Genomic DNA, 27,120 nt, shown 5'->3' on the forward strand with positions numbered 1-27,120 from the left:
AGTACCTTAGCCACTAGACCACCGTGGCGGAGCACCAAGACTCCCAGAGTTCTGCTATAATCACCTCCGGGGGTATGGTAAATATGTGTGATCCATCAAAAATGCACTGCTGAGGCAAGAACATATTCCCGTACAAGTCCAAGATGCTCCCTGTTTGCGTTGAAAACATATTGGTGTAAATGCCGTGAAGTGGGGCGTTTCGCATGCAGTTGCATAATGCACACTTTAAGATTTACTTCAAGTATGTTCTAAACTATATTATCTGTTAAGAATTTGTAGATGATGCTTGTGGGTATACACAAATCTATCCCACAAGCTATCTCCCCTTCAAAATTTTGTATCAGTACTATAAAGATGCACAAAAGTGGAATGCTGCGAAGTAGTTACAATGTAGTTCCTATTACCGCACTTGCAATCTTGTTAAACCCTTTAACAAGGTGCTTGATTGGGCTGGTTGGTGCTGCATGGTAGACGAAGGAAGTGCTCAACAGCGCAAACGACAGGAGGGGATAGAAAAGACGAGAACAGTCGTTTGCGCTGTTAAGCACTTTGTAAAACCCAAGCGATTGCTTTGGTGCCGAGTGCTTTCACTACAACAGCAGCTGAATCTTGGACTGCATAATAGTCTTGTGAGTTGGTATTTCTTCCTTATGATATACCCCTAGTCCTTCTTATCAATAAAAACGGAAAAGAAGTGCAAAGCAAATGCTTGTTTGAGCTGCCGTCAGATTATAAATATACCAGAAATAGACCCGACGCCTGCAGCCTTCGTAGATGTAAGATCTCCGAGAGACGGGGAATGCTCTCCTCCCTGTTTAGTTCAAGCTGTAGCTAGGCACTCAATGATCAATTCAACAGCTCTGAAATCACAGGCATGTGCAGGGTGGTCAAATGGACGAACTGTCGTCACAGCCCCTTTACTCCATTGGACATTCAGAACAAAAGCTTTGTAAGGTATCCAAAAGCACAAATGAAGCAATGACGTGCCGACATGCCCCCGAAGTGAAAAGTATTTCGGTATTTGTATTCTAGAGCAAGTGTATCTTAGTATATTTAATCTGCCTTTTCCACGACAATGCGGCACATACGCCGTTCCCAAGCAAAACAGTCGCTAAACGCCTCCCGGTCTCTGAGGCCCTCATTCTAGCAATGCCAGTTCTCCCAGCCCCAACCAAACCATACCAAAACGCCAGAGGGCAACACAGGAAAATGGAAAAGGCGGATTCAGGCTTCCAAAGCATGTATTTCATTATCTGTATTCCAGAATAGCTTTCCGAGTATCTCGACCCCACCCTGGTTAGACTGTTCTAGTATACCACGCAATGCTATGCTCTGCTAGCGTACCTGGATAACCTAGTGGTTACGACGCTCGCCTTTGGTTCGTAGGGGTGTGGGTTCAAATCTCGATCGACGCAGAAATTTTTTTCATAAAAAAAAAACACTGTCTTTCTACACGTTTCTTGCCTATCAGTTATTGCATGGCACGCCGGACAAATAAGCACGTATGGTCTGGTAGCAATGCAGGCAATGAAGAAGAGGACAAAGAGCTTGTGCCGGTTGGTGATGGTTTTCTATCTATGACACACAGCAAACTTCAACCCTAACAGCTCTCCTGCAAAGTGGGAGCTTGGAACCTTGGTTGCATTGAGAACAAAGTTGCAGGATGACGAAAATTGCAGCTTTTACACAGCTCTTACGCAAAAAATTAAGTACAGGATTCATCAAGAAAATTGACGTATAATGAGTTAACAGATACCGGATGAGAATTTTGAACATGCAATAACAACATTGACAAGAATGCGAAGACAGAAATTGTGAGTGCTGTTTTTTGGGGCTCAAGAGTGTCACCACCTATGCACCATCTTGCCGAATTTCACGTTTTGCTAAACAGATAGCTGTGTGTGGTTTTCTTTATACTTGCCATAGCTCAGCATTCGGATAATTTGGGCATTTTTTCCTGTCCCGTGAAATCCGTATTAATGAAGTTTTACTGTATATGCATACATGCAAACCCGTGCATGGGACTGCATAAAGGGCGGTCATGCAAGCAACGTGCATTCGCACTTAAACTGCCGTTTCCTTGAAAACTCTTCCGTATGAAGATTCAACCGTTCATGAATCACAATGTTGATTGAATGATCGATATGTGGGGTTTAACGTCCCAAAACCACCATATGATTATGAGAGATGCCGTAGTAGAGGGCTCCGGAAATTTCGACCACTTGGGGTTCTTTAACATGCGCCCAAATCTGAGCACATGGGCCTACATTTCTGCCTCCATCAAAATGCAGCCGTCGCAGCTGGGATTCAATCCCGCGACCTGCGGGTCAGCAGCCGAGTACCTTAGCCACTAGACCACTGCAGCGGGGTGCATCACAATGTTACGTGCTTTGCAGGGACGATTGCGACGAGCGACCTATGCAGCTGTGATCTTTGGAATGTGCAAGCCTAGTGCAGTCCTTTAGAAAATTGTATCCAACACCTAGAGGCACTTTTAACCTTGAAATACACAATCAGACGATTGATATGTGAGGTTTAACGTCCCAAAACCACCATATGATTATGAGAGACGCCGTAGTGGAGGGCTCCGGAAATTTCGACCACCTGGGGTTCTTTAACGTGCACGCAAATCTGAGCACACGGGCCTACAACATTTCCGCCTCCATCAGAAATGCAGCCGCAGCAGCCGGGATTCGAACCCGCGACCTGCGGGTCAGCAGCCGAGTACCTTAGCCACTAGACCACCATGGCGGGGCCACAATCAGACAACACTGCATTGTTTTTTCGAAACACCTGTATCACAGGCACACATTTAATTTCTTTTCCAGAAATCCTCGTGCTTTGCTAATCTTTCGATTGTGCGATACTTAAATAGTGTGCGTGGGGCTGAAAGTACGCTGCTACATTTTGTGTAGTCGATCCCTGACTGCAGCGCTCAATATCCTTACATATTTTTTTTTTGTATGATGGCTAGAATTAACGAAAAGTAACAGAAGACTGAAGATAAGGCCTGCATCAGCTTTGTACTTCTATGCTTCCCGACTAAATGCATTAGCCTTCTGTTGACTCATTCACAACTTCCACAGGGCCCGAGTCTTCTGAAAAAGAGAGAAAGAGGCAAAGGATATGAGCTGAAGCTAAATGTCATCCAAAATGGGCAAATCCACACGTCAATAGCTGGGCACATGTTTCTAATGAACTGCTTTTGTGCACATGTTTGGCTACCACAATACTTTGTGGTTGGAATCACTGGCCAACTGAACATGTTGACATATGCAAAACCACTAAAAGCCACTAATGACAACTATATGCAAAAATGCCTGCAACCAATTGCAGTGCCTAACTGAAGCAGTCACCCGAGAGTGTCGTTTTGGAAATGCGCTCAGTTTGTGAAAATTTCATGAAACCCAGATTATTCAATACAAAACATGTTCACAGTTCAGAGAATCTTGCACACAACACGTTAGCACTACTATATCACAGTTGTACATGCCGACACCACACCGAATGATGAGTGGCAAGGCATTTTACAAAAGTTGTTCATGTCAAAGAGAGAAATTGAGAACACCACCCTTGTTTGTTCAAATGGTCATCCTTCACTAATTATTTTCCCAACTAGAAACAAGTTTGCAATTTCTGTACACTTGGCGGTTAATGCCCCGTCTCAAGACACGGTTGATGTGTATCAATGGCTCTATGTTTCTGGTTGTGTAGCGACATTGGCAATCTGTCATTTGGGCCCATGCTGATTCCTGCTAGCTTCAATTCCTTCACATTCTGCTGCCTGGGTTTGTTGTGCGTAAGCTTTAGATGCGTATACCTGAGTAATTATTGGGCAGTCTGGTGAATAAATTTCAAATGAATTTTCACATTAATGAACTATTCTAAGGTTGGCACTCTGTTCAACAAAGTAAAGCTCAACTGTAGCCCCTGGGGTTGCCTTGAAGCGTTGTGCACAAATTTATTTGATGCGACAGCTTGCCTTAAAATAAAAAAAATATTGCAAAATACTATTTCACAGCACTCCGGTGACAGCACGGGAGAATGTGTCTTTGGCATGACACAAGCAATTCGAAGTGCAACGCAGTGTCTATTTACACTGCTGCAGTCTTTTACAAGTTAGTACACAGCCCCTCTCCCTCCCCCCTTTTCTTTAAAATTTTGGCCAACTGAAGGGTGTACATTAATGAAACTGCTTCTCTGCCCATTGAAAGGCCTAACTACAGATGTACCTGCGCCAGCGTCGACCCCAAGTGCCTTGACCTTCGCGCTGAGCTCGTTTCTTTCGAGCTGCAGTGCACGGCAGAGCTTCTCCAGGGTTATGACCCGCTGTTGGGCAGCCACCAGTTCCTTGTCTCGGCCGTGTTTCTGTTCACGTCAAAATGACAAGTGCGCATGTAATGAAAAACGGCTCTCTTGTTTTTGGTACTGTGACTTCTACATCCAAACCTACTATAAATTACAGCAGACTCTGCAAGCACAGATCTGTTCAACAAAACTGCTGCTTCAATGGAACAGATGCTTCCGATACGATTGGTTTCATGCTTCGACTCTGCACCCCTGTTCATTTCTCAGTGAGCGGAACTTTTGTTAAATGAAGCTTATTTTCTTGGCCCCTTCAGGTGCTGTTAAATGAGAGTCCACTGTATAAGACTTATAAACAATAACTGCTTTGAAAATATTTATGAAGGCAACAACAGGTGTAACACATGAATTTGAGGCTATGTACCAGTGCTTCCTAAATTTTTCTTTGATAGTAGTATGTTGAGGAATATGTGGTTTTACAATGGGGCAATACAGCTTTTCATGGCAAAAGTCAGATAGTAAGCAGCTGTAGCTTTGAAAGAGTACTGGCATCAATTTTAATTTTCGCTGCTTGCTCAAAATAAAAACACGAGTGTCAAGAACACTTAAAGGAGTGTCATAATGCTAGGCATGCACCACTGCTTCCATCAAAAGCACTTTCAATTACAGTATCGAGAGAGCAGTTTCGCAGTGACGTATATTCACAGTCTGACATCACGAGGTGGCAGTCACGGAGTTTCCTAAAATTAACTAGAGGGGACTCTGGCGCTGCGATCATTCAGCGACCATAGGAATAACGGGTAGTACACAGATAATTGCCTAGTCTTTGTGCTTGCAGGCATCGAACGCAATTGTGGCTTTCTTTATTGCTGTATATTGGTTTTGTTTCAAATAAAACAATGGACCGTTATAAACTTAACGACCCAATTTCAATTGGCGAGCCTAAGTGAAGTGCAACTGCTGAACATTTGCTGATTTTTGTTTCGTGAGAAAACAGCTCCAAGCCATGCAAAGTCAAGTGAAGCTGAAAGTACGAAAATTAGACAAGTCCATGTACTACCCATCATTCCCACGCTCGCAGAAGCGCCGTGTGTTGCAGCTACCATAGACACTAGCACCAGAGTTCCCTCTAGTGTATTTATAGGAAACTCCATGGTGACAGCAACTTGTATCGTACTAGCAAAGCTCTGTTATTTGCTGTCACTTTCACGTGGTTCATGGAAACAGCGACGAGAAAATTGTCGTTTAGCTACTTCTACAGCCCTTCTGCGATTTAGACTGCATGTCTAAGTAAGAGTTCACAGAGTTTGCAAACCCATTGCACTGTATTGACTTGTCGTGATATTTCCAATTGCAGCGGGGCCAGCTTAAAGATACTAGACGATGAAAACTTTAAAATAAACGTAGGATACTTAATGTGTGCCGTCTGGCTCTGATGTGGGCAGAGCATTGATATTGCACACCATGGAAACAAAAAGAATGTTCCTTTTAGAGTATCAAAATCATGTCACAGCCTGTGCTTCTCTTAAGTGGCCGCGATGTTATGAGCGTGTATCTGCTCGCTGATTTGATAACTTCATCAAACATGAACACAGAGGTACAATTCTTGTTGCAAGAGGTTATCAACACTAATCAGAAGAAATTTTTTTTGTGTTAGATGCCATGACCAACCGGTGGGTCACGGCATTCCTGGAAGGAATGTAGAGTCACTCCGCACATAAAATGAGACACCAAGAAAACTTGCCACAGCGATTGTGGCAAAGAACTCCAATACTATAAGAAAAAAATGTGCTCAGAAGTCAACCCTTAAACAAAGGCGACTAACAGGCAAGACCGTCGAGCCACAAGATGGATTTACATGCAAATAGCTGTCTTTTGCACAACAAAAAAGCGGAAAGATTTTAGACTGTAGGCTCACTTCTGCCGTGATGTCTGCAAGCGCCTTATTGCTTGCTTCCCAACGCGACTTCCACTGTGCAGTTTCCTTCTCCAACTTCTTGATCTTTTTGGACATCTGCAAGAAACAAATGGACGAAAAAATTTTGGGCAGCTAATTAACGATGAGAAGGGTCTAAGGCATGGGGATACAATCTCCCCAATGCTATTTACCGCGTGCTTACAGGCGGTTTTCAGAGGCCTAGAATTGGAACAGTTAGGGATAAGAGTTAATGAAGAGCGCCTTAGTAACCTGCACTTCACCGATTACATTGCACTGCTCAGTGACTCGGGGGACGAATTCCAACTCATGATTACAGAGTTAGACAAAGAGAACAAGAAGGTAGGTCTTAAAATTAATCTGCAGAAAACAAACGTCACCTGCAACAACCTCGGGAGAAAACAGCACTTCGAGATAGGTAATAAGACACTTGAAGTTGTAAAAGACTAGTATGTCGACTTAAGACAGGTAATAACCGCGAAGCCGAACCACTAGATTGAAGTAACTAGGAGAATAAGAATGGGGTGGAGCACATATGGCAAGCACTCTCTAATCATGATTGGTAGATAGCCACTATCCCTCAAGAGAAAGGTATATAACAGCTGCATCTTGCCGGTACTTAGCTATGAAGCAGAAACCTGGAGACTTACAAAAAGGGTTCAGCTTAAATTGAGGATGACACATCGAGCAATGGAAAGGAAAATGGTAGGAGTAACCTTAAGAGACAAGAAGAGAGCAGAGTAGATCAGAGAACAAACCGGTGTTTAGGATATCATAGTTGAATTCAAGAAGAGGAAATGGACATGGGCCAGACATGTAGCGCGTAGCCAGGGTAACCGCTGGTCATTAAGGGTAACAGACTGGATTCTCAGAAAAGGCTAGCGAGTTAGCGGGAGACAGAAAGTTAGGTGGGCAGATGATAATAGGATGTTTGTGGGTATAGTGGCAGCAGGAAGCACAGGACCGAGTTGACTGCCGGAACAAGGGCAAGGCTTTTGTTTTGCAGTGGACGTAGTCAGGCTGATGATGATGATGAATTAACGATGGTGTGGTGGCACCCTCTCTCAGCCTCGTGGTGAAGCTTGGCAGCTATTTCGCTTAGAACTGTGTGACCATGCCACAGCTGTATAAATGCCCTGAAAAATGCCTCGGCTCGGGGCATTGCTATGCTCCACCATGGATATCACTCCAGGATAGTTCTTTCTATACGATCACGAAGCTAAGTGTCACAGCTGAATCGCAATACAGTGAAACCTTTATATAGCGAAATATTTAATGTTTTATAATGTGATCGGCACAGAACGCCACGTAACTTTAACCTCTGTACATATTAAGTTTCACTGCTGCCGCAGATAAATACCGAGCAAATATATGGTAACATCTGCTGATATCAGAGAATACATGATTTCGCTGCACTCAATATTTGGAAACTTTTTCAAATCAAGTTTCATGCAGTAGAGCAGCAGTTGAGGGGGTCCCAAATCCAAATGCTTGCCTCTAAAACAAGGGAAGAGCATATATGTGAGTACCCTAGCGCACCGCAATTTCCAGACCACAGTGCCGGAGAAACCGAAACCAACGCACTGAGTGCTCAAGTTTTGGCGCATGCGGCACATTAATTTGGTTTCTTTGGCAAGGCGGTCTGGACATTCAACGATGGATCTCTGGATCCACGCGTAACATTTTCAATTTTTAAAAATTATGTTTGCCATAATTTGTGATGTAGAACAACTTCACCATATACACAACCTCCCTGAAATTGATAATAAAAATGTTAATTCAATCATCTTCATCAAGTAATCATTCCAAAGTGGTCTAGTTAGTGCAGAATCTTTCCGCTTTGACCTAGAAATTGGCTGCAGAGACAAGAAGTGCCTACCTATTATAGTTTTTAAGGAAAAATCTCTGTTGCTTAAAAAAAACACCCTATATATGACATATCATAATGAAAAATGGACCTCCTTGTGCTGTCCTAACGAACCTGCACAATAATTTTTTACAATTTAAACAAAGCCTGTGTACATACCTTTTTTTTTTTGCTCCAAGTGATTGGTTGATTGATATGTGGGGTTTAACGTCGCAAAACCCTCATATGATTATGAGAGACAGTGCAGTAGAGGAGTCTGGAAATTTTGACCACCTGGGGATCTTTAACGTGCACCCAAATTTGAGCACACGGTCCTACAACATTTCCACCTCCATTGGAAATGCAGCCGCCGCAGCCCGGATTCGATACCACGACCTGTGGATCAGCAGCCGAGTACCTTAGCCACTAAACCACCGCGGCGGGGCTTGCTCAAAGGCAAGTGAAAACAAGTTTGAATAGTAGCATAATTTGACTTTCAGTAGAATGCAAACGACAGCATGTAAAATATGTTAATTTTTAAAATTTGCTATTCTTGAAGCATATAAGCTGGTATCACAAGCTGTTAAACATAAAAAATGAATTTATGTGAGGGTAATATCCTCATTTAACAGTAAAATAGGACTGCAGCAATGCGGATTTCCCCTTGTTACTAGTTTTCATGCCTTAGCACCGCCTAACTGCAGTAAGCTTACTTTTCAAGGATAGTTACATGCGAATATACACCTGGAAAGGTGCCGTCACGGCTTAGCATCACTCAACTGCAGTGAAACCACTTTTACAAGATGTCACATGCAGGCTAATATGCCTTTATTGGTTCGTTTCGAATAATTCAAAATTTTTAATAAGTTAAATTTGAAGCAAACTTGAATAGTGCATCATTCTTTTGAATAGAGTAGAACCTCATTGATACGTTTTGAAAAAAAAGTACGGAAGGTAAACGTACCATCCGAGAAAACGTACAATTCTAATGCAGCAAAAATTGAGGCTGGCAAGTGCATATAGACGTGTAAGGGCAAAAAAATTTATTACTAAAAACAGTAATTTCCAGCTGCTGCCTCAACCTTGGACAACAAAAGCTCCTCCTATGCACATTGTCGACCTTTGTCCGCATGTTCATTGTTTTTCGTGCGAAACACGTGTAGTAATGCTTCCAGTCCAGAAGGGGCTTTGGCGAAGTTGGTCGGCACCCGGTTTCGTGTTCGATGCTGTGTTCCAGTACGTTGTTCTCCACCTCCTTCACTGCGTCGCCCCACACCACCTCCATGACAATCTCAATCGTATTTCACGGAAACGTATTAAGCGGAACGTATCAACACATAGCGCTACGGGGGCGTTTAGAGTTCTCGCGATTTCAAGCGCAGGAGCCGGGACATCCTATTAAGCAGGAACGTATCATTGAGATTCTACTGTAATTGTTTTTGACAATTACATCACCAGAAGCACCACTGCTTTTGAGCGCTATGTGTTACAGTAGTTTCTGAAGTTATATTCTTTTTTTTTCCAGTTTGCATGAGAAAAATTACAGGTAGTTGGTCAAATTTTCATGACAGTTTAGCCCTCCTATTCACAAAGACTAGTGAATTACTATGATTGAGAAGGAAATAAAAAGCCTCAGTCATATGACTCATACATAGCTATTTTTTGCACTAGTAGGACTTGCTCAGTGATCTGTGGCCGTCCAGTGATGTTAAATGTTTGCGAGCTGTGGCACACATGGCTTCTCATAACTAATAAACATCGAACATAAATGGCACACCTTAACACAGTCACCATAATAGGGAATCAAGCGTACCGTGCTGTGCTCGATGCCAGCAAGTGGTACAGATGCAATAAGAATTACAAGCTACAGCCTCTGAGGCAGCGTTACCTTCTCCATGTCTTGCTTGAAAGTGCGGAACAGCTGATTGCTCTGCACCAAGGCCCCCTGGAACTCCTCGTACTTGCTGGCGTGAGACGACAGCTCCTCCCGCAAGTGTGACTCTCGCGCTGCCAGCTCCTCCTGCTGCCTCTGGGAGTCGCTCACCTGCTTCAGCACCTGCTCGCCGCAAGAGAAAAAAAAGAGTTCTACAAATGAGTCTTGTCCGTCGAGTTACTACCTCCAAAATATGCCATCGACAAAAGCTTTTATTGTAGAGAGGTTCGACTGCATTTGGTTTATCATACATGCCTAAGCTCTACGGTAAGAAACACTGATGGAAAAGGTGTCCGAGTTTAACAGACGCTATTGATCCTCTTGCGTAGGAAAGCACGGAGGGGTTGAGAAGAGCACAGGACAGCACTGACTTACTTTGAACCATTCATTCACAAGTCTAGCCAACCAATCTCTCAATATTAGTTAAACCTCTTTTGTATTAATAACAACTGTTGAAGTTTTACATCCCAGAACAATAATATTGATACAAGCCATCATTAACATCAAGGAATGGACCCTAAAGGCGATGAAGATGACGACTGAACAAACAGCTCGTGTTGTTGTTGCCACTCTGCCATCTTGGTTCAAGGACACTGTGTATTTTGTGTACAATCTGTAAATATATTTCTACCCTCTGCCTACTCTCAACCCTTGACATTTTGGTGGTGGTGCGGTGTAAAAAGACAGTATAACGGAGCTACACAACGGCCGACACTTGGTTTCTTCCACGATGGCACAAGAAGGTCCGGCTCCAGCTCCCGCAGCGGCCACCGTAACGACGACAGCTGTATTGCCCCAGCTGAAAGACCCTGGCACGTTCTGCTGGATTGACAATGTCGACATTGAAGAATGGTTGCCGCTGTACGAGCAAACAAGCAGGAATTATCGCTGGGACGAAACGCTCATGCTGGCGAACATCCTATTTTACCTGAAGAGGACAGACAGCCTAAGAGTGGTTTGAGAACCACGAAGTGGAAATTGGCAGCTGGGATGCGCGCAAAGAAAACATGCATGCACTGTTCGGCAAATCGACTGGCAGGAAGACAGCGGCCAAGAAGGAGCTGGCATATCTCGCTCAAACTTTATCGGAGTCGTACCTGTCTTACATACAGGACGTGCTCGCCCTTAGCCACAAAGCAGACGACGGCATGGAGGAGTCCGAGAAAGTAGCGCACATACTAAAAAGCATATCCGATGGCGCATTCCATTTGCTAATTTGCAAGGACTGTGACACAATAGATGCCATTATACGAGAGTGCCAGCGTTTTGAGGCCGCCAAAAGCAGACGTATTTCGCATCAGTTCGCTTGACTTTCCAACACCGTAGCAACATGGTCGTGCGAAGACATGCTTGTACCACAGGCACCACTGACTGCAGAGCACGCCATGAAGATCATCCGTCGAGAATTTGAAGCTATGTCTCCCACTTCAACTTTCTCTTGTGCCTGTGAGTCCAGTTCTTAAATGGTGCCTTTAGTGCATGCCATCGTTCGGCAAGAGCGTTCGAACGTTGGCCTGGAATATGTGTGCACAGCCGCCCCCTCCCGACCGACCGTCGTCCGCAAGTTTTCTACGCCCAAGGCTAGAAGCTCCCAGCGCGCTCTCGCAATCTCGCTGAGTGGAGGACTGCTGATGACCGACCCATTTGCTTTAACTGCCACCGTATCGGTCACGTGGCCCGCTATTGCAATCGCAGGTGGTATTGGCGTCAGCCTTCCTATGGCTACAACCGTCGCACAGAGGCAGATGATGGCCACTTCGGAACTCGCCACTTCGGAACTCGCCACGAGTCACCTTGGCCAGCCGGTGGTGACAGTTCATCGATGGTGCATTGTCGATCACCATCCCCTCCCGGCCACCAGTCCCGCTCAGCGCTGTCTCGTCGCCCATCGTTGCGCTCACCCCAATTTCGCCATCCTCCTTCACCGACTGCACACCTGGATCGGAAAAACTAGACGATGCAGCTCCCAGAAGTGATGCTGCATCGACGATTCGCTAGCCAAATCCTCTTACTATGCCGACACGACGCAACCTCATAGACGTTAAAGTAGACGATGCACTTGTTGTTGCCCTTGTAGACACAAGGTTCCACATTTCGATAAAGAACTCGGAGCTTCGCCGCCTCCTTAAAAAGGTTTTAAGCCCACTGCTGCTCATCCAAGTCGCCGACGGTGGAACTTTTACAGGGCTTGGAATGGGCTCCGCACGTGTTAGTGTTGCTGACCGCTCCACAACTGTGCTTCTCGCCGTGCTCAAGAAGTGCTCTCATGAACTCGTCCTAGGCATGGACTTACTTGCCATGCACTCTGCCTTATTTGACTATATAATAGGCTTGCTTCAGCTTGGCCTACCTTATTGCGATGACACTCCAACTACACCTCAACCACGTTTGTGTTCTGTCGAGTACCTTCGCCTAGCGCCCCAAGCCGTTACCTAAGTAAACATGAGACCATGAGGTCTTTTTCTCCAGTACCCGACGGCGATTATGTGCTGGCACTGATTTCGGACGTGTTATACTCTGTTGACCATTACGAATAATGTGACGTCGCTACCGATGCTGAACTTCAGCTGGTGCACTCAAGTTGTTCCGGATGGCATGACTCTAGCCATCGTCTCTTCCATCAGTGAACATTCTGTTTCTGCATTCATTGCAGACACTCCTTCGCCCGCTACTGCATCCTCTTCGCAAAGCTCCACTGATGCTGACTTTGACGACACGATCGATCGCGCTAGACCTCGTTGCAGTTCAGGCAGCCGATCTCCGGCATATCTTGGCATCCTTCAGGGACATCTTCGACTTTGGTGACAGCCCTTTAGGTCAGAAATCAGTTGTTACTCACAGGATCAACACTGGAGACGCCAACCCAATCCGACAACGTCCTTATCGCATGTCACATACAGAGCAACAAGTCATCCAGCGTGAAGTTGATAAAATGCTCTCAAAAGACGTCATTGAACCATCTTGCAGTCCATGGGCCTCACCAGTCGTTCTAGTAAAAAAAAAGGATGGCAGCTGGCACTTCTGTGTCAACTACCGTCACTTAAACAAGGTCACGCGCAAAGACGTCTACCCACTGCCACGGATTGACAATGCCCTCGACTGCCTGCACGGGTCTGCCTACTTCTCCTCAATCGACCTGTGTTCAGAATACTGGCAGATTTCCGTCGACGAATTAGACCATGAAAAGACTGCATTTGTTACACCGGATATACTTTTCCAGTTTAAGGGGGCAGACTGCTCTTTGGGACCAAAAAGTGACAAAAAAGTTCATTTTTTAAAATTGACATATTTGGTTTCTGCAAGTATTTTTCTATCTCTTTGCAAATTTTCACGCACTAGGAAGTAGTAATTTTTTTGTAATGTCATTTTAACTGTCCAGATTCTTGGTGCTGTTAACATGCAGAACCTGCAAAAAAATGGGGAACCGACTTTGAGGCTTCTTTATAATTTGCCAGCACCTTTGTCTAAAGCTCTACTACCAATTTATGAGCACCTTTATGAGGATTGCAAAACATGCGCACCATCATTGTTGCTTTTTGAAGAAACTGTGTGTTTTCAGTTTTTTCCATTTTTCTCAAAAAAGTAAATTTGTGACTATTCAGTTTTGAGGCCTCAATATCTCTGCAGCTAGGGCAGGTACAACAATAATTATCCTTGCAGTGGAAACCTGTATGTGTGTAGAATGCAAGTATGAAAGCAGAATTTAGAGCACATGCCCTTTTAATTAATTACTAATCAGAATTGTAACACAATTCCAACTGCTTTTGAAAATGTATAGTTCATTTTGCTGCAAAATAACCAATAAAGGCCTAAAAACAAAAACCTCTTCCATACTTTCACTCTATAGTCATTAGTCTATGTTGGCGTATCCTAAATATCACTTTTAATTAAGCACTTTTTTTTCTATGGTGGCCTTAAACAATAGGGGGTGAACTTAAGTTATCTCAGCAACAAAGTGAGTTACAGGAAAACTAATTAAATATTTGAAATCAGCAGAAAAAACTGCATAACCCTTTGCAGTTTTATCAAGATCACTGAAGAAATAAACAAAAAATGTCTAAGACCAGTCTGCCCCCTTAAGGCAATGGCCTTTGGCTTATGCAATGCTTTCGCTACATTTGAGAGAATGATGGACTCCCTGCTACGGGGTCACAAATGGTCAACGTGCCTCTGTTATCTCAATGACGTCATTGTATTCGCGCCGTCATTTGAAAGTCACCTTAGCCACCTGTCAGCTGTTCTGCAAGTTTTCAGAAAGGCAGGCTTACAGCTAAAATCCTCCAAATGCCGTTTCGGCCGCCAAACAATCGCTGTGCTAGGCCATCTTGTCGGTGCTCAAGGCGTGCAACCCGATCCCGAAGAAATTTGCGTCGTCAAAGATTTCCCCACACCACGTTCCACGAAAGATGTACAGAGCTTTGTCGGCCTCTGTTCCTATTTCCAGCGTTTCGTCCACAACTTCGTCGACATTGCCCATCCCTTGACACAGCTACTGAATAAGGATACGCCATTTTCTTGGGGTCCCCAGCAAGCCAATTTGTTTTGCCGACTTACTGCGTTGCTCACTTCCCCACCCATTTTGGGTCATTTCGATCCTTCAGCACCGACTGAAGTTCGCACCGACGCTAGCGGACACGGTATTAGCGCTGTCATGGCTCAACGGCAAGAGGATCGAAATCATGTATGGTCAACTGCCGATTTTTCGGACATGCCAGATAAAACGGACATCTTCGCGGTACCGCCACGAGCCCCATAGAATCAATGTATAAGGAAGTCTGAAATTTCGGACGCTCGAACCCCCCAAAGTCCATTTTTCCCGACTTTTTGACGCGACGGAAGGTCGGAAACCACCACTGACCTCCAATGGAAACCACTACAACTGCGTCACACGTGATTACTATCGCATAAATGAGCGTACTGGTCTACTGTGGCAGCATCTGTTGCTTAGACTCGGTGATCGTTAGCAGAGAAACACACACGGCCTCCGAGATTCCTAACACTGGCCGTGTTTATCGTGAAAGGGTGCTTTGCTGATAATCGAAACTATCCACCCGGAAATTTTTTGGCGCCAATAATGTTCCTTTCACGAATTTCATCATTTCGAACTAGAACTAACCGTCACACACCGATTTGGTCTGGCCACGCTGGCTATCTTGAATGTTTACCAGCGCTACCTCCGGAGTACACGAGGCACCGTCGCCTGCCATCGCGCCATTTTGTTTACGCAGCCAACATGGTGTTTGGCTAGCCTAGTGCGTGGTTGTGCGATCGTGTGAAGTGTGCTCTGCAACGCTAAGCCTAGGTGCTTCGACGTTCGTCAGCAAACTCCTTAGTTCACATCGTGAGGATTTCGCTTGCCTGCGATGGCCCCCACTTCGATGCAGACGACTCCGATGTCGAAAATGAAGAACCAATGCCTGCGCCACCTACGACCACCGAATTGATGCGAGTATTGATGACGCTGTCATTGGTGTACAGTGATGACATGACCCTTGCTCAGATCGAAGCGAATGTGATCACATGCAAGCGGAACGCCGTTCAAACAAGGAACAACAAGTTTTTCAAGCCACTGCAGCTCGAACACCAGCAGCCTTGACAGCACCCGCTGTCGCCTGCATGCTTTTTTTTTAACGGCTCTTTTCAGAGCCACCCCACTGATGCTTTGGCAAAGTTTTGGAAGTCTGGTACTTCGACCTTGACCCTCTTGATCCGAGAAGTATCAATGAAATGGTGGGTTTTTTGCTTGCATTGAGAAATATTAGCAAAATGGTGCATTTTTTTTTGCTCGCATTGAAAATTATCAGTACAATAATGCGTTTTTTTGCTTGCATTCATTTTTTTGGACTGCCGAATGTTCGGATGGTTTTTGCTCCCTAGTCACCCCACTGATGCTTTGGCAAAGTTTTGGAAGTCTGGTACTTCGACCTTGACCCTCTTGATCCGAGAAGTATCAATGAAATGGTGGGTTTTTTGCTTGCATTGAGAAATATTAGCAAAATGGTGCATTTTTTTTTGCTCGCATTGAAAATTATCAGTACAATAATGCGTTTTTTTGCTTGCATTCATTTTTTTGGACTGCCGAATGTTCGGATGGTTTTTGCTCCCTAGAGGGTCCGAAAAATCGGCAGCTGACTGTAATCGCCTATGCAAGTCGCCTCCTCTTCCCATCCGAGTGCAAGTTTTCCATCACTGAGCGCGACTGCCTCGCTCTTATATGGCCAGTTGGAAAATTCCAACCATACTTGTTTGGCCACCACTTTTCGGTCATCACGGATCACCACGCCTTGTGCTGGTTGTCCTCCCTCAATGATCCATCTGGACGCCGTGGTCGTTCGGCTTTAAAGCTACAGGAATATAGCTTTGACGTGACCTACAGGTCTGGCCGAAGGCACCAGAATGCCGACTGTCTAATATCGCCATCCCGTCGATCCCCATGGCCTGTCAGCGCACAATTCTGATGCTTGTATCTTCGCTATTTCTGATTTCATGGACATACGTAGAGAATAACTCAGTGATGCCAATTTGCAGTCCCACATACGCCGTCTAGCTTCAGACACCTCGGATCCTTCCCTTCGCTTGTTCACGCTTCATGACGGAATTCTGTATTGGCGCGACACAAGCACCAAAAGCCCAGAACTTCTTCTGGTAGTTCCTGCAAAGCTCCGTTCTACTGTGCTCGAACAACTTCATGATGCCCCAACTGCTGGACATCTCGAAGCAGCCCGCACGTATCACCGCGTACGGCATCGATTCTTCTGGCCTGGCCTTTACCGCTCTGTGCGCCGATACGTTGCATCTTGCGAGTCCTGCCAGTGCCGCAAGCATCCTTCATTAGCACCATCTGGCCCACTTCAGCCTATCGACATTCCAACAGACCCGTGCTACCGCATCGGCATCAATCTCATTGGACCATTTTCAACGTCTCTGAGTGGGAGTAAGCGGGTAGTGGTGGCTACAGACTACGCGACACGGTTTGCCATCACGCGAGCGCTACCATCAAGCTGTGCTACTAATGTCACGGACTTTCTCCTTCATAAGTTTATTCTCCACTATGGAGTGCAGCGTCAGCTGCTGACTGACCGTGGTTCTTCATTTCTCTCTAAGGTCATGGATGACATTCTTCGCTCGTGTTCCACACGTCATAAACTCACCACTGCCTACCACCTGCAAACAAATAGACTCACTGAGCGCCTCAATCGCACACTGATGACAATCCATGTATCCATGATGCTATCCATGTATGTCTTGGCAGATCATCGTGATTGGGATGCCACTTTGCCTTACGTGACGTTTGCCTACAACTCGTCATGACACGACGCCGCTGGCTTGTCTCCCTTCTTTCTCTTGTACGGCCGTCACTCCACTGTGCCTTTTGACACTCTTCTGCCGCTGCATACTAACACTCCTACCAAGTACACAGCGATGCAACTACTCGGGCTCGAGTGGCCCGCCAGATTGCCCGGGATCGCCTTTTTGCTTCGCAGCTCTCACAAAAGGATCGCTACGACAGCTGTCACAGAGCTGCTCCACCGCGGTGGTCTAGTGGCTAAGGTACTCTGCTGCTGACTCACACGTCGCAGGATCGAATCCCGGCTGCAGTGGCTGCATTTTCGATGGAGGCGGAAATGTTGTAGGCTCGTGTGCTCAGATTTAGGTGCACGTTAAAGAACCTCAATTGGTCGAAATTTCCGGAGCCCTCCACTACGGCGTCTCTCATAATCATATGGTGGTTTTAGAACGTTAAACCCCTCATATCAATCAATCTATCAGCTGTCACAGAGCTGTCTCTTACTCCCCAGGATCAATGGTCTTGCTCTGGACTTCCTCCCGTCACGTTGGTCTGTCCTCATGTTCCTCACTCGCTACAACGGGCCTTACAAAGTCTTGCGCCAACTGACCGAGGTCTCTCTTGAGATCGCCCCCTTGGACACTCCATCCTCATTGTCTCTGCCGTCCACTGATATTGTACACGTTTCCCGCTTTAAGCCGTTCCTCTCTGCGCAGGACCGCACGCTTTCTTAAGCGCCGAGATGGCGCTTTCACCAGCAGCGGCTATATGATACAAGCCATCATTAACATCAAGGAGTGGACCATAAAGGCGACGAAGATGACGACTGAACAAAAGCTCGTGTTGTTGTTGCCACTCCGCCATCTTGGTTCAAGGACGCTGTGTACTCCGTGTACAATCTGTAAATATATTTCTACCCTCTGCCTACTCTCACCCCGTGACAATATGACTATAAGAGACGCCACAGCGGTGAACTCCAGAGATTTCAGCCCCCTAGGGTTTCTTAACATGCACCTAAATTTGAGCACACACGCCTTTTGAATTTCGCCTGTATTGAAATGCATTCACCGTGGCCGAGGCTTAATTCCACCACTTCTGAGCCAGCGGTCGAGCACCATAACCACTAGACACCTGCAGCAGTCATAAATAGCCCTTTTGGCTTTTCTTTGTACATGTGCACTCTTTGTAGACAACAATAAAGACCTATAAGTGCTCCAGATTCCCTTGATGTGGAAGAGTGCTAAAGCTAAAGCTGGGTTAGTTCTATGTCTGCAAAGCTGCGCAACAGTTTCTCACAATTTGTTTCTCAGCAAGGAACGCCTGCCTCTCGGCTTGCAACTGTGCTTGGGCCCTGGCCAAGTGTGTCGTGGCTACCTGCACCTGCAACTCCTTCTGCTGAAGAACGGCATCGATGTTCTGCAAGAAAAAGGCGGGCGAGTGTTAGAAATACAGTGGCTGGACGAGGGCAGGTTCAAATGAAAAGCCACAAAAAAGCCTCCCATGCTGACGAAACAAAGTATGTGTCGTTGATAACCTCCTTACCAACTTTGGTCAAGGGGTTGCTCCAGGATCTTTTTAACACAAACAGGATGTCATGTACTCAGCAATGATTATGGCCTATCTAGTCCTGTGTTTCTAAGCTCATGCTCGACTGTCGATGACAACTATGAATATGAACACATGGGCGGCAAAAGCTTCTTCTAACTGCTTCTGATTGAGCTGCAATAATCTTTCTCGCAGTCAGCCTGATATAAAGGGATGTTGATGCAATACACTAAAGCCTCGGTATAACGTATCCAAATATAATTAAATATTAGTTATAATAAAGTAAATGAATGATAACCTTGCAATAGCTATAATAGGCATATACAACGAATATTTGGATATAACGCGCTTATTTTGATGTAAGATGCAACTTCGTTATAAAGAAGTTTAAGTGTAAATCAGTATAGCCTGAAAGGTTACTGATAACTGTATCACCATTAACTGTGCATCATTATCGGTTTATTACAGTAAGCTAAATGGGGGTGGGTATACAGTGAATTTGGATCCTAAAATTAAATACCGTAATTACTCGAATCTAACGCGCACCTTTTTTACGGTTAAGCGAGTTCATAAATTGCATGCGCGTTAGAATCGAGTACGAACAAAAAAATTATGGTCAATCTATTGCTATCGGCAAATCCAAAATGGCCGCCCCCTACGTGCGTCGGCATGGCGCGTCGGCCATTTCTGCCTATGTGTTTCCCATGTGCGGCACTTCGTACGTGTGCTGAGGAGTTCGTCATCTAGTAGTGCATTAGCATCGACGGCGTGGAAGGGCTGACTCCGAAAACTCGAGTGCACCGCGATGCCGCTTTTAAAAGAAAAGTCATCGCGTGTGCAGAAACGGACGGAAATCGGGCCGCATCGTGGTCGTTCGGAGTTCTCGAAACGTGCGTGCGGGACCGGCGGAAACAAAAGCAGAAGATTGTCGACAGCAAAGCTTCACGCAAAGGCTTCAGTGGACCACAGCAGGGTCGGTTTCCGCAAATTAAACAGCTGCTCGGCGAGTATGTGCTTGAGCAGCGAGCGGCACAGCGGCCCGTGACGACAGAACTGCTGCAAGTGTGGGCTATGCAATTAGTCTTAGAAAAAGGTCTAATGCAGAGCCAATTTAAAGCGAGCAGGTGCTGGCTAACTAACTTTATGAAGAGGAAAGGCTTTTCCCTCCGAAAGGGAACATGCATATGCGAAAAGTTTTGCGGAGGAGTACGATGAAAATCTTCAGTTTTCAGAGGTTCGTCTTAAACTTGCGGCGCAACAACGGCTACCTGCTTGGGCAAATCGGGAATGCCGATCAGACGCCTCTTTACTTCGACATGCTTGGCACCACAACCGTCGAGAAGGGGGCGAAGCAAGTTCGCGTGCTGACATCGGTCCACGGTAAAACTACAGTGACTGCAATGCTCTGTTACACGTCAGATGGGCACAAGCTTCGCCCGTACCTCATATTTAAATGGAAGACGCTCACGAAAGGAGTCGTTTTTCCGAGTGGTGTGATCGTGCGGGCCAGCGAGAAAAATGGGTGCGCGTTGCCATCGATGTCTTACTTTTTTTTTTTTTCACTGTGGAAATCGGGTGCGCGTTACAATCGAGGGCGCGGTAGAATCGAGTAAATACGGTAGATCAATGCCAGTATGAGGTGTCATGCATTTCAATGTTGTTGTTTTTTTCATGTTTGAACCACACTGGCTTAGCAAAACTTTCTGAAAGTTGTCATGTCGAGTCTCTGACATCTCTAGAACACAAGATAACTCATTTTGCAGATAAAAAATAATTTAAATACCGTTAGAATCTATGCTGTCATGAAACTTTGCATGGGAACTTCAGAGCAGTGGCACCACTTTCCTTTCCTCACAGCGAGAGTGGTGCCTTCGTGTAAATGAAGGCTGGCTTAGCGGAATTACTTTTGATGTCCCCTCTAGGCCACGAACAAGAATATAAAACTCGAGCGCCACTTGCCTTTTCCCAGAGGTCGTAGTGGTCGATGACGCCCTTCAGCCTCTGTGCCAGCTGGAAGTTCTCCTCGCGCAGCTGCACACTGCGTGCCTGGTTCTCCTCCAGCACAGCCGTGATGTCCATCAGGGTCGTCTGGAACTTGGTGGCCACTTCTCGGCGCTTCTCCTCCTCGTCCCGAATGCGCATCATACACTCGTCCTGCAGGCACATTTGCAAGGACCGACTTTACGCCTCCCTTTCTCGCCCCCTCCGCTCCCCCCTTTTCCCCCTTGCGCACGTCTATGACCAAGTACCAATTTTCATTTCTTTCCGTGCACCATCACCGCTGAAGAAGGAATAAATAAAGCGCCACAGCAAATATTGCCTAAAGTGCCCACCACGAAGCTATTTCTTTATTTTTGCCAATGCCCAGAAATAATTGGCATTCTCACACGACCGTCTGATGACATATGATGGCAACACCAAAGAGCATTTCAAAACTACAGCAGACCCCAAGATACGCAGCCAACGCGACTGGCATAGCGACGCAATGGACATAATTGGCTGTTCGCGATAAATATGTACCGTGATCTGCTGTTTTGCGAAAGGTGACATAATTTTTATTAAACTCGGTACAGTCAGAGGGATCCGATTGTCTACTAACGAGTTGCGTGCAGCGCTTCCCCTACTTCCCCTTGCCGAGCTACTAGCGCCTGCTCCGCTTCGGACCGCACACAGATGCGGTGAGAAGCCTGTTGAGTTAATGTGGAATGCGATGATGTGAGCTTCCTGCAAGCGATGTTCTAGCAGCCCTGGTAGCGGGAGAGGCGCGTTTAGGCTGTCGCCTCATAAAAGCCTGCGCTACGCATCCTGTCTCAGTGCCCGCTATCCATAGTGCTCGTTTCCGCAACAACGAGCTGCTTTCGTTTCTGCAAACAAGTGCAAGCTGAATACGATTCCACACGATTGACATGGCAGTGATCAGCGCTTCAGCGCTCTCGGGTAGTCGCCGGCTATTAAAAGAGTGCAGTAGGCTTTACGGGGCACTACACCACACACATAGGTTTTTTTGTCGGCAATAAGTCATACTGGCGTACTTTTTGGTAGTCACTACATCGCCTTCGTTCTTTGCCAATGGTAACGAGAAAAGGCAATGCCACAAACGTGCGGATGCCGGAAGAATTGATCAGCCAATTTCGTGCTTATGCAGCGGTGCAAGTGTACGCCGATGCAGCAGTGCAAGTGTACGCCGATGCAGCAGTGCAAGTGTACAAGATGGCGATCACCATGTAATATCTGCTCATGATGCATGCTGTCAACATTACTTTCGGTTCCAAAACCATATTGTGGCACGGCAATGGCGCAAACTATACAAAAGAGACCCTTTTGGAGCAGTACGGAGCAATAATTTCCAGTTGGCGCAACTGGCACAGGTCTCCCACCACTGCAAGTGCAAAACAGTAGGCTTGTGCAAATATTCGAGTATTCGAATTTGCTTCAATTTGGATTTCAATTATCAAATATTTTTGAAGTATTCGCAATGAACAAATAAATGCATGTAACTGCCTGTAGAGGTAATTTCACTGCAATGTAGGCATACTAAACCGTGAAAGTGCCTATTTGGGAAAAAACCGCTTTGCCGCGAAGCTTCCCTTTAAATTTGAAGGGGTCCTGCAACACTTACTGGGCATGATCAGAAAATGCTGCTGGTCAGTAGTCGAGGCTACCGAGAACACGCGAGGCAAATATTATAGCGCAGCACGCGGCCTGTAATTCACAATAAATTTTTAAAGCTAAAAATTGCTTTCTTCGTTCGGCAAACGACACTACAAGCTCAAAAATCACTTGCAACAGTCGAGAAGGAATATACGGCTCTGGTCACAGCCAATGGCTGATTTGAGCATTGCGCACTCGTCATTACCAGGGACGCCACGGGAGGCCGCCGCTAGTTCACGAGTACATGCGCGATCGCACAGAAAAGCCGTGTATTCGAAGAAAAAAAAAAGATGCTCAAGGTCACGAGATGCATGTGACGTATTTTCTTTTGCCGTGCCATTCCTCCCTGCTTAGCTTCCAGCTATTTCATCAAGACGAGAAGAGAAAATGCAATTACAGCGTGTGACAAATTTTTGGAACTCCACTCGTACTGGACTGATTCTGAAAACATTGCGGTGCTAAATTAGTGAGGCAACAAGCATGTTTACTGGCTCCATGGCTGCTTGAAAAAGTGTTGCAGGGCCCCTTTTAAAAAAACATGTTACTCTCAATACAATTCTTCATTTTACTAAGCTTGTTATGATGGCTTTTATGCACCAAGTATAATAAATTATAAAACGTTAAGTATCTAACAAGTTATCACTTGCATCCTACTGAAACTACTACTCAAGGTTGTTTCGACTTCCTTTGAACGAAAAAAAAATGGCATTTGCATACAGCCCCTATTTACATTCAAAAGAAATATTGTGCAGGTTAGTTGGGTCATGATAAGTATTCCCCCTTTTTTATATATATCATACATACCATTCGAATTCGATTCAAAATCATTCGATCAAAATCACTATTCGCTTCAAACTCGCTTCGAACCAAAAATTCACTATTCGCACAAGCCTACAAAACAGTGATGGAGATGCTTGTCAGAAGGTAAGCCCACCTTGACTGCCCGGGCTTGCTTCTGTAGTTCGCGGCAAAGGCTTTCCAGCTTGCTCTTCGCAAGCATTGCTCGGTTACAGTCAGACTGCAGCTGCTCCTTCTCCCTCGACAGCTGCCGCACCTGCACACATGCACACACATTTTTAACCCCTGGGCTGTTTCAGACAAGCTACCTAAACTTGTCTCTGACATGCCATCCTCAAAAAAAAGTTCTGTCGACCTCAAAAGTTTGCGGGATTCGAAGCGTGTGGCGGAGGGAAAAAAGACTGAATTGCTCAATACTCACCGACACATGGCGTTGTGTTGAGGCTATTGCCCGTCTTCAGGGCCACATGAAAAACCATATGGCACTTAACAGGGTGGTCCCCTTGTATGCATAGTCCTTCCGATTGTAACCTATGAATTTAGTAGGCTGGGGCGAATATTCCGGCACTTGAAATATTCGAACGAATGTTAATGTATTCATATTCGTTTCGATTCGATTTTAAATTATAGAAAATTTCAAAGTATTAGAAATGAACAAACAGGTGTACAGTACACATAAATTGAAACAGGGCAATTCAGGGTAAAGTAATGCACATACTTTCATTTCCACTGTCATCAGCTCTGACCATATAGCACAATTTAGAATCGAATATGCAGATCAGAGCAAACATTACTTTTAGAGATTAAATGACCTGCTTTTCTCAAGAAATTGCTTTATATTCGTTGTTATCCGAAAAAAAAATTGATGGCTCATTTGAATCCATCAGTACTGTACTACTTGCAAGTACAGTGCTCACAGAGCATCCCTAAATTGTTGTTTCAGTTTGCAAGCACTGTATGTGTTTCAGAAGCCAAGCTTGCCTAACACATAGAAAACATCGACCAATTGACCTTGAGGGCTCCTCTCCCGCTGTCCTACACAAAATCGCAGACAGTACCTAGTTGATAGTTTTTGTCGCACTTATGGCAATATCACTCGGCAATACGTCTCTGCCATTGTATATTGATTTTTATCTGTGCATAATGATGTGCATCGACAACAATAATACAATGTTTGGTATTTCATGCATTAATAGAAACTTATTTTATCTTTTGGTCACAAACATTCAACACTGCACATGCACTTTTACTTTTCTGTGTTTCCTTATTCAAGTTTTCAATCTACATCATCACTTCCATTAATGATGACAGTGCCTATGAGCGAACTGTTATTTTGAGTGGGAAGACCCCATCCGACGTTAATGCCTTTTACCCTCTCTTTCCTTGATTGATTGACATGTGTGGTTCAACGTCCCAAAACCACCATATGATTATTAGAGACGCCGTAGTGAAGGGCTCTAGAAATTTCGACCACTTGGGGTTCTTTAACGTGCATTGAAATCTGAGCGCATGGGCCAACAGCATTTTCACCTCCATTGAGAATGAAGCCGCTGCAGCCGGGATTCGATCCCGCGACCTGCAGGTCAGCAGCCCGCAGGTCGCGGGCTGCTGATATGTTGATCATCATCCTCTCTTTCCTAAGTGTAACTTCGTACAGTCACCTAAATCTTTAACTGCCGCTTGCAAACGGCCATCTTTTCTGGGCATCTTTGCTGTATGACTGAATTAAGTTCCAAAAAGGGTGAGGGCAAGTGCATGCCTACACATCACGTGCCCAGAATGCAATCTTTGATAACTTCGTTTCATCAAGCGGAACTGACACACGGAGAAGTCGCTGCTGCGCAGGATAGTTTATTGAAGATATAGGCAGCTTAAATATGTATCAACTCAATTCAACTGACCTGCCGCTCGGCCTTCTGCACAGCTGCCTGCAACTGCCAGGTGCCTTCCTGGAAGCCCAGGTAGTGCTGGAGCAAAGCACCCAGCTTCTCCTCGGCTGTCTCGTGAGGCTCCAGGATCTTTAGTACATTCTCTGCAACCGCAATAGTCGGACCCACAGCCCCTTGCTCTCACAAATGGTCACTGAGAACACACACTGCACCAGCTTAGGCTGGTATGGAATCCAACCTGGTTTTCAAAATTCATCGAACGGGGCACGTTGCTGAGGCAATGTTTTTGAAACATGATACAAAAGGAGGCAGTTGCTATTTTGATGAAAGTATATCCACTATTTGGAACGTTGGCTCAAGTAGCATTACCTGTTGGACAATTTTTCATCTCTTCAGGCCACCATCATTCCCTGAACTTGTGGAAGCCTCAACATTAACGTACCACAACACATTTCGTGACCGTGAATGGTCATGCTTCAAGGCTGCTACTAGTTCTAACCAATGTGCTCTTAAAATAATGTTCTTGGTACTTGTAGACAATCAACATATTCATGATACATCTCATCAATAATCCAAAGAGATGTAAATAGCTGATCACTCATAGATGAGTATGTTAGTGTACGCAAGGATGACGCATCACAGGCACGAAAGCAGTCTAAATGTTTGTTCAGAAAGAATAGGTAAGCGTTGTGAATCCTGGGCTGTGAATTTTCATTCTTACAAAAACACCAAACAAAACAGGTTTGACTGACATGAAGCATTTTGAACAACATTTTCGAGTATGTTGCTGTCACATGTGCATGAACAGCTAACCACACGCACATTACCAAAATAAAAAAAAAAAATCCAGCCATCTCTATTTTGCGAAACTGTCGAAATAGCCAAGGTGACTGCCTCTCCTTCAACGGGTTTTCGTACTTCCACGTTTTTCAAATCTTCCTTTCGTTGGCGCTTAGCTTTGGCCTGTCATATGCAAACCTTGCAGTTGGCACGGCAACGACATGCCCGTGTCTGCTTTCGCTGACGCTCACATCTGTCGGCTTCATCGCTGAGAGCAGTCTTGGCCATCATGAAACACGCCCTCCAAGAAAACAATGCCCATGATTATAGTACTCCCCCCCTCCACCAAGACACTCACTGATCTACTTCTCACAAAACGGCTGGATTCCTCAGCTGATCTCTCTTAACGTGCCTTCCATCTGTTCGCTCTTTCCACAAGGCCTCGCTCGACCCCTTCCTAGTGCGCCTCTCATTGGTTCAATCATCAAGCTCCACCCTCACCACTCACAGCATGGCGATGCCCTCTACTTTTTACAGAGCCTCACTCTAGCTGTACTGCAATGCCACATGATCGGCGCTATGCCACTGGACATGCCATAGGACAGGAAAAGTTCGACTAAGAATGAGTTAACCTGACAGGTTAGAACCCGATTCGAAGCCAATGATACGTATGTATACCTGTTGGCAAAAGTATACAGGACGTGTACTCGACACTGCAAATGCAATGCTCTGTTAATAAACAATGCTTCTGGTCTTGCAGTAAAACTGTATAGGCCCCAATCATAGGTGTGTGCAGGGTTCCCCTTTTGGAGGTGTTGGGGGAGGAATATCATTGCAGCCCTCTCACTGCCTGCATTGGTCCAGTCCAAAAGACAATGTTCTTCACAAGCGATGCGATACTTCATACAATAACCTGCCTTTGGTTGCTGGTTTTCTGGGAGTAAACATGGAAGGTAAACAGTTTTTGGATTGCAGCAACAGGGGCCTTCGATGACAATGACGGGACAGGTCCGACAGAGTGAAAGTAAGGGGGAGACTTTGAAACTCTCTTCGGTGAGTGGAGTGCTAGGGGTGGTGGCTCCCTTCCCATGCATACACACGTCTATGGTTTCAATAACTACTATACAGGCTGGAACACTCAAACGGAGG

The 27,120-nt window shown here is 45.4% G+C and overlaps 1 protein-coding gene across 3 annotated transcripts in view; it reads right to left on the bottom strand.

Annotated features, from left to right (window-relative positions):
- Positions 1-2,776: 2,776 nt before the first annotated feature.
- LOC119173831 (alpha-taxilin) overlaps positions 2,777-27,120 on the bottom strand; it is a 124,351-nt gene continuing 100,007 nt past the window's right edge. For all 3 annotated transcript variants that reach the window (XM_075895599.1, XM_075895597.1, XM_075895598.1), the window contains exons 5-12: positions 25,204-25,334; positions 23,439-23,558; positions 20,813-21,007; positions 18,605-18,724; positions 9,976-10,143; positions 6,224-6,319; positions 4,233-4,368; positions 2,777-3,098 (exon numbers count right to left, since the gene is read on the bottom strand). In XM_075895599.1, the coding sequence (XP_075751714.1) occupies positions 3,052-3,098; positions 4,233-4,368; positions 6,224-6,319; positions 9,976-10,143; positions 18,605-18,724; positions 20,813-21,007; positions 23,439-23,558; positions 25,204-25,334 (1,013 nt within the window). In that variant the 3' untranslated portion in view covers positions 2,777-3,051. The remainder of the gene's footprint in view (positions 3,099-4,232; positions 4,369-6,223; positions 6,320-9,975; positions 10,144-18,604; positions 18,725-20,812; positions 21,008-23,438; positions 23,559-25,203; positions 25,335-27,120) is intronic.

This window comes from Rhipicephalus microplus, chromosome 5, assembly GCF_043290135.1.
Source record: "Rhipicephalus microplus isolate Deutch F79 chromosome 5, USDA_Rmic, whole genome shotgun sequence".
NCBI lineage: Eukaryota > Metazoa > Arthropoda > Arachnida > Ixodida > Ixodidae > Rhipicephalus > Rhipicephalus microplus.